At 37.0% G+C, this 12,747-nt stretch overlaps 1 protein-coding gene across 4 annotated transcripts in view; it reads right to left on the minus strand.

The window, feature by feature from the left end:
• The window catches only part of Ralgapa1 (Ral GTPase activating protein catalytic subunit alpha 1), a 221,331-nt gene that overhangs the window by 120,782 nt on the left and 87,802 nt on the right, over positions 1-12,747 (minus strand). For all 4 annotated transcript variants that reach the window (XR_009382814.1, XM_059279417.1, XM_059279419.1 and 1 more), the window contains exons 14-16: positions 9,948-10,077; positions 8,216-8,453; positions 7,122-7,283 (exon numbers count right to left, since the gene is read on the minus strand). Coding sequence is in view for 3 of the 4 variants with exons in the window: in XM_059279417.1 (XP_059135400.1) it covers positions 7,122-7,283; positions 8,216-8,453; positions 9,948-10,077 (530 nt within the window). In the remaining variant the exon portion in view is untranslated. The remainder of the gene's footprint in view (positions 1-7,121; positions 7,284-8,215; positions 8,454-9,947; positions 10,078-12,747) is intronic.

A 12,747-nucleotide genomic window follows, 5' to 3' on the forward strand; every position in this document is an offset into this window, starting at 1 on the left:
AATCTATAACTATATATGAAGTTCTAAGACACGGCATCACAGCATTCACAACTATGTGAATGCTAGAATGGCCCTCTAAAAATAATGGAGGAGACAAAAGGGCTGGCAAAAATGGTACAAAGTAACCTGGGCCCAGTACTTGGGAGGCAGAGGCAGGGAGATCAGGTATTCAAGGTCATCCTTGACTGCATACTGAGTTCAAATCCAGTCTTCACTACATGAGACTCTCAACAGGGGTGAGAATTAGGGGGTAGGGAAGAAACACTTTGACTTTCTTTTAGCTTTTAAAAACACATTTTACTGCTGCTTCTGGTGTTGTTTGTGTGCTCCTTCAGTGTGGACCTGGTGCCTCTTCTGTGGAACAGTAGCTGAGAGATACCGGCAGTCATTATGGCGGATGAGAAACCCAAATGAAGGAGTCAAGACAGAACAATGGCCATACTAAGTTGAAAGTGGCAGAAAGATGGTTCTGTGGTATACTTTAAGAAGCAAACACCTCTTAGTGAACCAATGAAAGCCTACTGTGAATGGCAGAAGAGATTCTGGTTTGATGGGTAACCAATCAGTGTAATGGACATACCTGCACAGTTGGGAAAGGAGGAAGAAGATATACTTGGTGTGTTCCAGCAGCAGACAGGAGGTGTCTACTAAACAGGGAGCCTGCTACTTTACTCTAGCATTTTGTTACAGACTAAGAATACATTCTCAATTAGAAAGCAGAAATTTGGTTCCAACATATCCTGACTACTACAGTATAGATTTCTCTGTTCTTTCATTTTCCCATCCCTATTTCTCTATTGTACATAAATAAGTGGTGTGAGTCCTAGAGTTTTCCCTACAAATCAAGCACTTCTTGTTTTAAAAATATTCTTGTTTTTTTTAATTAGCACCTACGAGAATTATTTGTCAAAATATTAAAGTTTCTGACAAGAAATTTTCTAAAGTCCCAAAGATTCTAAAAAACAAAAAGAAACTTTCTGACAGTTTTTAAAACAGGAGACTATGTGATCCAACCAAAAATTTAAGAATTAGTGGCCAAAATTAATTTTAATCTTTCTAAATAAGTGAAGATTATTTGTATTACATGTTTTAAGTAAATGTGCTTTTAAAAGCCTGAAACAAAAGAATTTATCTGTTTACAATAAACTAGAAAGTTCTCTTTAACTGTATCTAATTCAGTTATCAGACAGAAACTTTGCTAATTTGAAGAAATAAATTATAGTGAGACATATGCAGACAAAAATCTGTGCTGTTTGCATGGAAAGATATAGTATTTACAGCCAAGGGCAAAATATTTATTCATTCAGTTATTTAGAACTAAGGGCCATATTTAAGAGAAATAAATACCACTTTCTCTCATCCATTAAAGTGGATATTATTCCACATATATACTATTCAACTGTCCTAAAGTTTTGCACTGGTAGCCTTAAATTTTACTGATTTATTCATCAAATATTTATGGAGCAGCTGGGCATGGTGGCTCACATCTTAAATCCCGGCATTCCCCAAGGCAAAGATAGTTGATCTCTGAGTTCAAGGCCAGCCTGGTCTATAGAGTGATTTCTAGAACAGCCAGGGCTACATAGAAAAACCCTGTCTTTAAAAACCAACCAGCCAACGAAACAAACAAACAAAAAATCTTATGGGTCATCCAAGGTTTGGATTAAGGCCAAATTTCCTATTTTACTTTTGTCATTTAACTGCAAAATCAAATACCAATTTAATTATAAACTATCTCTAATTTATTATATTATGGTTTCAAAATAATACTTGAATATTTCCCAAATATATTTTACTATGAGGCTGAGCATGGTGGCTTGTGCCTGTTTTCCCAGAACTTAGGAGGCTAAGGTAAGAGGATCACTGTTGCAGGCCAGCTTAAACTAGGCAGTTTTAGATTAGTTTGAGCTACAAAGTAAAACACTGACTCAAAACAAGAACAACATATCAGAATACTATCCAGAAGTAGCAACATATCAGAATACTATCCAGAAGTAGCAACATATCAGAATACTATTCAGAAGTAGCAACATATCAGAACACTATCAGAAGTAACAACATATCAGAATACTGTCAGAAGTAACAACATACCAGAATACCTTCAGAAGTAACAACATATCAGAATACTATTCAGAAGTAGCAACATATCAGAATGCTATCAGAAGTAACAACATATCAGAATACTGTCCAGAAGTTACAACATATCAGAATACTGTCCAGAAGTAATTCTTACAAATGCCATCTAGAAAATGCATTTATCCAATAACTGAATGTTTTATTGTTTCATTTTGAGAAATGTAAATACATTTTGTCATTTATAATTCTTTATAGAGTATCAAACATAAGACTTATTTAGACATATTTCTGCATTTACATATAAGTAATTCTCAATTATTGGAACCCTGATAATTTAGAAGAGAAGTTAATCTTAATGGAATACAGATGGCAGAGGCACTGAATATATCATTAGCGCAGATGTACCTTCCTTCACAGATCTTTCAGTCCACTGAACTAAAGATACACTTTAAAGCGAAAAAGAAAAGAAGAAACTTACACATACACACACAAAACCAAAAACACCAGTACCTCTTCAGAACAGCAGTGTCAGAAACACCTGTAAGCAAACTGCCAGGATGGTACCTCATGATGCCCAGGTAAGCTCATTGAACAATCACATTTTGCACAATATCTATACTTGTTTGCTTCTGTCCAAAAGACAAGCTATGTATAATTTTATATATAAGCAACATAACTTAAAGGCAATACTAAGTGAGGTGACGAAGTTAAAAGCGGTTTCTGCATGTGGAGGTGGAGAATGAGTGGTTACTGGCATAGACTAGGGAAATTTTAGGGCAATGGAAGTGTTTCATATTTGATTTGGGTGACGGTGTATGGTTAATTCTCAAAACTCACTGAAATAAACCCATGCATTTTATTAAATAGTAACTGTCTTAATAAAAGAGCATGCCATCCTGGTACTGATAAAGATCTAATCCAATGGGAAAGCTGAGGTTTTTAAGTCCCTCGGAATTAGGGCTATATGGAATTGCTTAAAATGATTTGAGAACATCCTTTGAATTCTACATAGTGTTATATCTAATATAAAACCCCAGAGTAACTATTAGATTATATGTTTTCTCCAGTGATTATATACCCTCAATTAGTTCCATAAATACAAAAGACAGGGAGGAAATAATACTTAAGATTTACCATATTGTTAACTAAAACAACAAAACATTAAAAGTCTGTTATCTGGCTGGGCAGTGGTGGCACATGCCTTTAATCCCAGCACTCAAGAGTCAGAGGCAGACGGATCTCTGTGAGTTCGAGGCCAGCCTGGTCTACTTCCAGGGGACAGCTATGGCTGTTATACAGAGAAATCCTGTCTTGAAAAGCAAAAAAAAAAAAAAAAAAAAGTCTGTTATCTGTTGTGAGACATCTATGATACAAATATTCATTACTATATCTTTTAATCACCTGAAAGAAAAAAAATCAAACATAACAACTTGGCCTTTTATAATTAAAAAATATAAGACATTGGCACAGCACTAAACTTAGCACTTCCAGAATGAACTGCAAGAATAGCATTAGAGTTCAAATAACTCAAAATGTTGATTTCTCAATTATTTTCCAATTTCCCACACCTCCCCCCAAAGAAATTAACTTTGAAGAGTTTATTTGATAAGCAAATTCGAAAGCAGAGGATTAAAAAGTGGAAGGGTGGTGCAGAAATTAGCAGAGGTGGCACTACCTGAAAGCTCATCAGAAAGGGGAGTGAGAACAATATCAGGCAAGAAGGGTTTGGAAGTATGGATCAGAACAGGAGCACTTTTAGCACTGCGAATATAGGCCGATGGCAGAGCACATTCACCAATGGATCGGCTTCTCATGGCTTTAAAAAGGAAGAGAAAGAAGTGGGGAAGGAAAAAAGAAGAGTGACTATAATGAAAGGCTGTGTCACAGAAAAAGCAGCAACAGAGAAAACTAAAAGACTCAAAGGAAGGAAACTTTAAATTAAAACATTTCAGCACAGCAAATACTGGCAAGCTGTAAGAAAAGAAACCACAACACACATTTTGAATGTAATTCTTTTGGTGTAAAGCAGGAAAATGCCTATTATTAGCAATCACAATGGAACAGCATTAAAAACACAGCAGACACTTCAGCACATTTTCAAAAAAAACAAGAAATGAGAAATTTATCAAATGGAATCATTGAAAAATAATACCATTAGTCCAAAACAATTCTGGTACCCTATTTGGTCATTTCTCTGAGCAATTCTTCTTAAGGAAGCTGAATTCTACTAACAAAATCATTCCTATTTTCATATTCTTACCCAAATAAAGTCCTCTAATCACTAACAGGTCCTTTTATGAAATTGGATTTGTCATGACTTACTCTTGTGTTTAGTAGTTGTTCCAGGTGAGAGAATACTTATTCAAACCAGTGTCTCTCTTTACACTAAGGTATAGTAGTATAACTTCATAAGCTATATAAATAATCTAAATATTAGGAGAAAATAGAATTTGCATCAACATGAAGGAAGACTCACACTCCTGAGCAGGTGTGAGTGCACACCTGGTCTCCCAGCACTAGTGGTAAGAGGGGGAGGATCAGAAGTTCACAGTCATTTCTAACCACACAGTGAGTTCTAGGCCAGCCTGGTCTACAGCACACCCTCTCTAAAAGCAAAGCAAATATACAACAACAACAAACACAGCATCAGGCTCTTAAGAAAAAATATACAATCTGTGCTCATTCAAATAATAAACATAAAAACTTCAAAGTATTTTTTAAAATATAAAAACTGTAGGTTACTTTCCAAAACTTGTATTTTTGGTTGCATATTTTGGTTGAATAGTTTCATAAAAGAGCCAACTAGATCACAAAGGTAGAAATTTTTCGTTCACACAGCAATAACTAATAACTTAAACTTCCCAGTAATTTTAGCTTCAGTGTAAGAACTATTGATTAAATGAACTTGTAGGTACTGCTATGTAAGAACATAGTACTTAACCATACTGCATAGAATTCAACGCAAATGATAAAGGCAAAAAGAAACAACAAACAAAACAAAAACTCTTGGCTTCAGGGCTTTTACACTTCCCCTTTGCCCAGAATGTACCTCCTACAGATCCTTCCTAAGCACACGCTCTCACTTACTCAAATCTATGTTTTCAGACTGTATGACACAGAAGGCTGTCTTCATCTAAAAGTCTTGCTCTCCCTCCTGCTAGTCTCTAGTCCTTTATCTTACCTTACTTTGCTTTGTAACTTCCTACTACATGTTGTTTACTGGATCTGTAAGCACAACATTAAAATTGTAAGTGCCAGTGACTGTTTTTAGTATTTGATTTGCTTTATCACTTCGTAGTTTTTTTTTGTTGTTGTTTTTTGGTTTTTTTTTGGTTTTTCGAGACAGGGTTTCTCTGTGTAGCTTTGCGCCTTTCCTGGAACTCACTTGGTAGTCCAGGCTGGCCTCGAACTCACAGAGATCCGCCTGGCTCTGCCTCCCGAGTGCTGGGATTAAAGGCGTGCGCCACCACCGCCCGGCCACTTCCTAGTTTTTAACCAAGATCAAGTGTTTGTTCTTAACTACATCCTTAATGTTTAGAACAGTGCTTTGATACTGAATATTTAACTTTTTTCATTCAAATGTGTAAAATCCATGGTTAACCATAGTACATAGGCAATGTGTTTTAGGCCTCTATGTGAATAAAGGGTCTTGAGAAGCATGTACAAGAAACTGGTAGGAAGGTTTGCCTCTAGTGAAGTCAACTGAGAAGACAGGGAGGAGCATGCTAGGAGGGCTTAATGGAATGTATGTACATTTTTCGACTGAATTAAGCACATTCATTCACCATGGTTATAAAAAATTAATTTTAAAAATTAGGAAATTAATCAATTATGGTAGCTCATATCTGTAAACCAGGTACTCCAGAAGCTGTGACAAAATTACTTAAAGTTTGAGGTCAGTGAGTTTCAGGCCAGCCCAGGATACAGTGTGAGACCCTGTTTCAGAGAGCAAACAAGTAAGATCTAACAGTATTTAATTCTAACTTTCCAACTTTATGCATGTACCTTTCTTAGTAAAACTTTTAAGGATTTACTTTTTGTTTAGTGCACTTGAAATCTGAAACAGTATCATGCAATTCTATTTCAGGTGGAAGAAGTATCACTACCACTAAACAAACCAAGTGCTTAAAGCCTAGAAAAGGGAGCCAGGGGGATGTTGCTCAGTGGGTAAAAGTAACAGTCACCAAGCCTGGCAATCTGAATTAAATCCTGGGACCTACTTGGTGGAAACAGATTACCAACTCAAAGAAGTTGTCCTCTGACCTCTATATGCACAATGTGGAACACACACACACACACACACACACACACACACACACACACTCATTTTTAAAATGTAAAGCCTAGAAAGGTTTGGTAAATCGTCCAAGGTTACCTCGATATTTACTAAAGAAAATGAGTAAGAAAGAGCCCAGGGCCTACGCCTTCCTTGTATTTTCTCTCTACTATACCTCAGCTGAGTCACATGGCTCTGGGAGGAGGAGGAGGAGAAGACAGTTGCTAGCTCTACAGTACACTGTGCTGCCTCAAGCCTACTAGTGCTTCCCACAGTGCTCCTATACCACTTTTCACGACATTATAAAAACTACTTTATTTGTCTAAAAAGAAAAAGCACAGATTTCTTCTTGACCTCAGTTGCCTGCCAGCCGAAGGAGTGAATTAATTCCCTGTTGGAAGTTCCTAAAGCCAGTAAGACTATGTAATTTTAAAACTGAAAGTTTGCTACCATCTCCATATTTGTGAATACATTTACTTAATAAAAAGTATACCAGCTCATGTTTGAGTTCTGCATGTTGATCCAAGTTCTACTTTTTGAATTTTATAAAATGACAATTTGGAAATACAGATACCCACAATAAAGTGAACTCCATAAACACAAGAGTATATATATTAAAGGAATAAAGGCTTATAAGCATGCTATTGTATTATACGAATTACTGGGGAGAGGGCTACAGAAGTTTTTATCTCCCAGAAGAAAACACCTACACAGACAGCATTGTATGCTCGGCATCGCTCGCCTACGCCCATGACCTCAGCATACATACCAACAGTTTTCTGCCGTACTATGCTTCTTGCCTTTTCAGTCCCTGGGGAGCCAGTGGTGGTTGCACTTCTTTGTCTCATGGGTGCCTGGCCAGGCTGATCACGACTCCATCCTCTAGAAAATGACTTGTCAACTGAAACTTTCTGAAATTCATGTCCAACTCCTAGAAATGCAGTATTATGGTTGCCTGGTTGTTATCTTTAAATTATCAGAAATACATTGTTGCAGATTCTAAGGCTTCCTCACAATACATTATAAAGTAACTATAAAGACTTCTTTGAACTTCATTTTACATAAAAACTATAGTTTAAACTTAGGAAGACTACAAAAATTATATTAATTATTTCATCACCAATAAACTATTATAATTCTCTACTATCTAGAAATAAGAAATGAGCTAAAGGAAAGTCATCTTGAGTGACAGTTTTTTAATTTCTAAATACCAATAACAGCCACTTGAGAAATAAATAGTGCAGAAAAAGTAGTTTGGGAATATACTTAACTATCCAAGAATAGCTAAATATAAATTATGACAAATCTAATTTCTAGCTGGCAACTCATTCTTTACAAATCAGGATACTATACCAACGGCATGGTAGTGACCTACTAAGTACACTACTGCCCCACTTCACTTTACCATTACACAAACACTATTTCACACCTACAGAATGCTTACTTGTAGTTTCAAATAATACAATTCTTTCAAGAGAACTATCCAAGTAATTATTATATACCCTAAAAATAGAATAAAATGCAATCATCTTTTCAATTCAATAAAAACTGCTTATACTAAAAAGTAAATACATTTTATAAATTTTGACTTGGGTTAATCATTTAAAATAAAAGTTAAGGTTCTGTATTATTTAACTTTAGTTAAATATAAGATTGACCATAACATATCTACATACATATAAATATATACACACACACACATATATATGACATTCTTTATCTTACCAAGTTATTACTGATTTTAAGGATAAGAAAAGAACAATGCATTTCTGTATTTTACTGTTGGAATTTTAAAGCTCCAGGATCAATGAAGGAGATTAGAGAAGATACAATTTCCTGTGGAGAATCTTTGAGAGCTCTTACCTTTCCCTTTGTGCTTCTTCTGTTTCTGCTCACTCAGCTTATCCAACGGCAAATCACTGAGATCCAGACTATATAAGTTCCTCGCTAAGACTTTAGTTAGTGTCTCCATGGTCAGAGACCACTCGGTGGCCAATTCTTCCCAATAGGTCAACGATGACAATACTGAAAGTAAGTCATCCCAAAGTTCTCGAGAAATGTACACATTTAGATTTGCTTTGATCCAGGCAACAATGAGCGTCTACAAAGGCAAATATTCAAAAACAACAAATGAGGTTTGTTTGGTGTGTAACTTCAAAATCAACTATCCAATTCTTTTTATCTAAAAAACAGAAAAATTTTATCACAGAAAATGTTGTACAAGTAACTAATACAATTATTACCACCTGATAAGCTAAGTAACTACTGATTCCCAGTAATGCTAAGGCATAACTTTTATGATGCACTGCACTACTACTAAGTAAAACCCATGTAAGAGGTGGTTCTGTCTTATTTAGTGTTGAAACTGAGTTAAGTGAAAACTTGAAACTACATTCCCAAATTAAACATGGAAATTACTATAATGTGGAAGTTTGCTTTACTATTACTATAAAAAAATGAGGGGGGTCCTAGAGATGTACTTAATTAAATATCCTTGAAAAATTATATGCAAATTAAAGGTTAAAATTAAATTTTATTTTAAAGATACAACAGCAATTAAGAGCATTCTGTAATAAACCCAATTATAGTATTAAAAGCTTACACTTAAGAGGGCTGAAAATACTAATTATCTGGTATCCTCTAAGGTTTTATGGATTGCTACTAAATATTTACCCTGCTATTAAGTCACAGAATAAAAAGTTTTCAAAACTTGAACTTCATGAATTTTGCTAAGGAATTATTATAAACTCACACATGAAATGTAAAGATAACATTGAAGTGACCAGTGACCTTTCATTCTGTCTTTAAATGTTCAAACTAAGCTAAATTTTTATCTTTCTGTAGCTCCCATCACGGGGTTAGCTAAAAAAGAGAAATTTTCTAAAAGTTTAGATAACACATGTTGCTATTTTAAAAGTTAATTTACCATCAGCAGAGATTTTGAGGTAAGTGATTAAGAACTAAAAATGCCAATATAAATGGTTACACTTATGGCCAAGGCTTACATAGGAAATAGTCTTGACCTCTAATAGAAAGAATCATTTTAACCATGTAATTTCATTTAATATGTCACTATAAAATATTTCCTGTTTTCAGAGTTTATAGTAGTCAACCTTCATGTTGAAAAAAATATGCAATTCCTGTATAATCAAAAATACCACTGATTCAATCAACTCTAGAAAGGAGAACACTAAGAGTCTATGGGGCAGCACAAGAATGACTCCTGGTTATGTACTACATTTTTATCACTACAGAACAAATTGAAAATGTTTTTCCTAATAATCCCAGAGCTTCAGAAACTCATAAAGCACTCAGGCATTACTCCTGCAGCCTTTTGTTAGCTTTCTGAAACCATAAGCTTGCCCTACTAGAGGTAAAATAAGCACCATTACTCTTCATTACAACATTTTTCTTCCATTATGCTGTGAATTTGTGTGTATGGCTATTTAGATGAGTGGCTTTTTATTTAGCTCTATAAAAGATGCTTTAACATAAACAGGTTTCTGATTTAAGGCATTTTCCCTACTAGCAAGCTCAGCCTCAATGAATCTTTTAAAAACAAACACACTTCTATCCATCTATCTATTTTTATTGCCTGGAAAAGTGGTCCTGCAAGTCGACCTGCCAGGGTCATGGTTTTTTTCCCCTGGAACTGTAGAAAAGCTTGTGATGACATCTTCAGTACAGACTCCGTGACTCTGAGCAAGACGAGCAGCATCTGTTCCCTTAAAGTAAGAAGATCTGTTAATATTTCCTTTTGCTTTGAATTAGTGATCAATTTTCATATTTATTTGTTTGAAAAGAACCTTGTCACTATAATAACTCAAATACTAAAATCTTTGAAAGATTATCAAGTTTCTAGGACTCTTTGAATATTAAGAATTAACGCTTGTAAGCCTTTATGAAGTGAGTCATCATAAAACCCTTTAGGGCACAATACCTTCAGGTACAAATTTTATATAAGGGACACTTGGGAAAAAGAGAAGAGGCAACGATACTGCTTCTCTTCCTCCCACCCCCATTTGTTTCCTTCCTATGTAGCCAAGGGTGACTTTGAACTCCTAACCCCGATTCCATTTCCCTTGTACTAGGATTACAGAAGCTTGCCACCACACCCTTTCCTCCCTTTTAGTTTCAGGGATTTAAAAAATTATTTATATCTCGATATGTGTATCTGTGTGAGTGTATGCCACATGTGCGCAGGCACCTGAGGAACTCAGAAGAGAACATCAGATCCCCTGGAGTTGGAGTGACCAGCAGTTGTGGGCCACCCAATGTGGGTGCTGGGAACTGAACTCAGGTCCCTGGGAAGGGCATAAAGAGCTCTTAGCTGCTGAGCCATCTCTCTAGCCCCATTCAACAATTTTTTCCCAATCTTTTGCTCTACATGTGTACTGGAAATGGAACCAATTCTAACACTGTCTTTACCTTAACACTTTCTCCTAGATGCTTCCTACAAACAACATAAAACTACACCTGGTATTTTGGGAACAAATTCATCAACATACCAATATATGAGGCTGATAGCTAGGCATAGTGGAATGCACCTGTAATCCTCGGGTGACTGAGCCAGGAGGGGTGGTATGTTTGGGACCACAGTTAAGACCTTGTCTCACAAAAAAAAAAAAAAAAAAAAAAAAAGAAAAGAAAAGAAAAAGAAAGAAAAAAAGGAGAGAGACACACACACACAGAGAGACAGACAGACAGACAGAGAAAGAGAAAAGAAAGAAAACTAACAAGAGAGTTCTAGTTGAGTATAGAGGCAAGCTAGAGTCCCTATGAGAGTCTCCTCCACACAGGCTATTTTTGCAGTCCCAGTCTAGGCCCAGCTTTAAGGATGGCCACTGTTGAGAACTGTGGTAAAGCAGTCTGTGGAGTCTGCAAGTCAGGTCCCTTCACATGCTCCAGCAAATCACAACTGGGTGGATGCTGGGATGGGCCAAGTCATATTTCTGGTTCTGGGGCAGAGCAGCTGAGGGTTGGTCCCCTCTCCGGCACTGCCTCGGCTAATTCACCTCTTGCAGCAATAAGGGAGGGGTGGGGCCAGTTCTTCTGCATTCACCTCAGGGTTGGCTCTCACACACCTACACTATTAGGATCAGCTCTGTTGTGTTGCCCAGGCAAGGTACAGGGGCAGCTCTTCCAAGCGCTGTAGTTGGTGAGGGGTAGGGACAGCCCTCCTGCTCTTATGACCACAGGGCCAGCTCTCCTACCTGCCTCAGGTATTGATGGGCGGTGCAGGGAGGGGCAACTCTCCCCAACTCATGCTGCCACAAGACAGATGAGTAATGGAGACAGTTCTCCCATGCCCACAGCTTCAGGGCTGGCTCACCCATACCTCCGTCAACAGGCACTATGACTTCAGCTTTAAAGGAACTGAAAAGCATTTTGAGAGTTGGACAGTAGTTGAGAGCACTGGCTGCTCTTCCAGAGGACCTGGATTGATTCCTAGCACCCACATGGTGGCTCACATCTTCTGTAATTCCAGTCCAAGGAGATCCAGTATATTTTGGCCTTTGCTGTTACCGGGCACGAATGCAGGCAAAACACCCATACACATAAAAATAAAATTTAAAATTTTAATTAAAAATATGAAATAAGGCCAGGCGGTGGTGGTGCATGCCTTTAATCCCAGCACTGGGAGGCAGAGGCAGAAGGAACTCTTTGAGTTCAAGGTCAGCCTGGGCTACAGAGTGACTTCCAGGCTCCAAAACTACACAGAGAAACCCTGTCTCGAAAAAAAAAAAAAAAATTTAAAGAATGAAATAAAGTCTAAAATTGTGTTCCACATGGTAAGATTCCTGGCTCATCATTAACTGGAAACTTACCACAAAGAGAATATTTCATGTCGGGCAGTGGTAGCACATGCCTTTAATCTCAGCACTGGGGAGGCAGAGGCAGGCAGATCTTGGAGAGTTTGAGGCCAGCCTGATCTACAGAGAGAGTTCCAGGACACCCAAGGCTACCCAGAGAAACTGTCTTGAAAGCACTATCCCCCTCAAAAAAAAAAAAAAAAAAAAAAAAGGAAAAGGAAAAAAAGAAAAAGAGAAAACAATATTTCGGTTTGGTATGATTTCCTGCTTTTGTGTTAGAGAGAGTATAGCTCTATGTAGCCCAGGTGAGCCTCAAATTTGCAATCCTCGTCTTGCCTCTGCCTCCCAAGTGCTGGTTTACCACCGTACACCTCGGTGTTTGGTTTGAAAAACAGGATGCTTTTTGAAAGGAGAAGATTATAATTCAAACTGCTTATCACTCATCTTGAGTTGCTTAAACAAAGACCAGTCATTTAATCTCCTTGTGACAAACTCAAGGAGACACACATTATTAAAGAATAATGTGATGAGTGTGCATGGGAAATGCTTAGAAATGTCTCAGCACAAAGTGTTCCAAATATG

This window comes from Peromyscus eremicus, chromosome 14, assembly GCF_949786415.1.
Source record: "Peromyscus eremicus chromosome 14, PerEre_H2_v1, whole genome shotgun sequence".
In the NCBI taxonomy this organism is placed as follows: Eukaryota; Metazoa; Chordata; class Mammalia; order Rodentia; family Cricetidae; genus Peromyscus; species Peromyscus eremicus.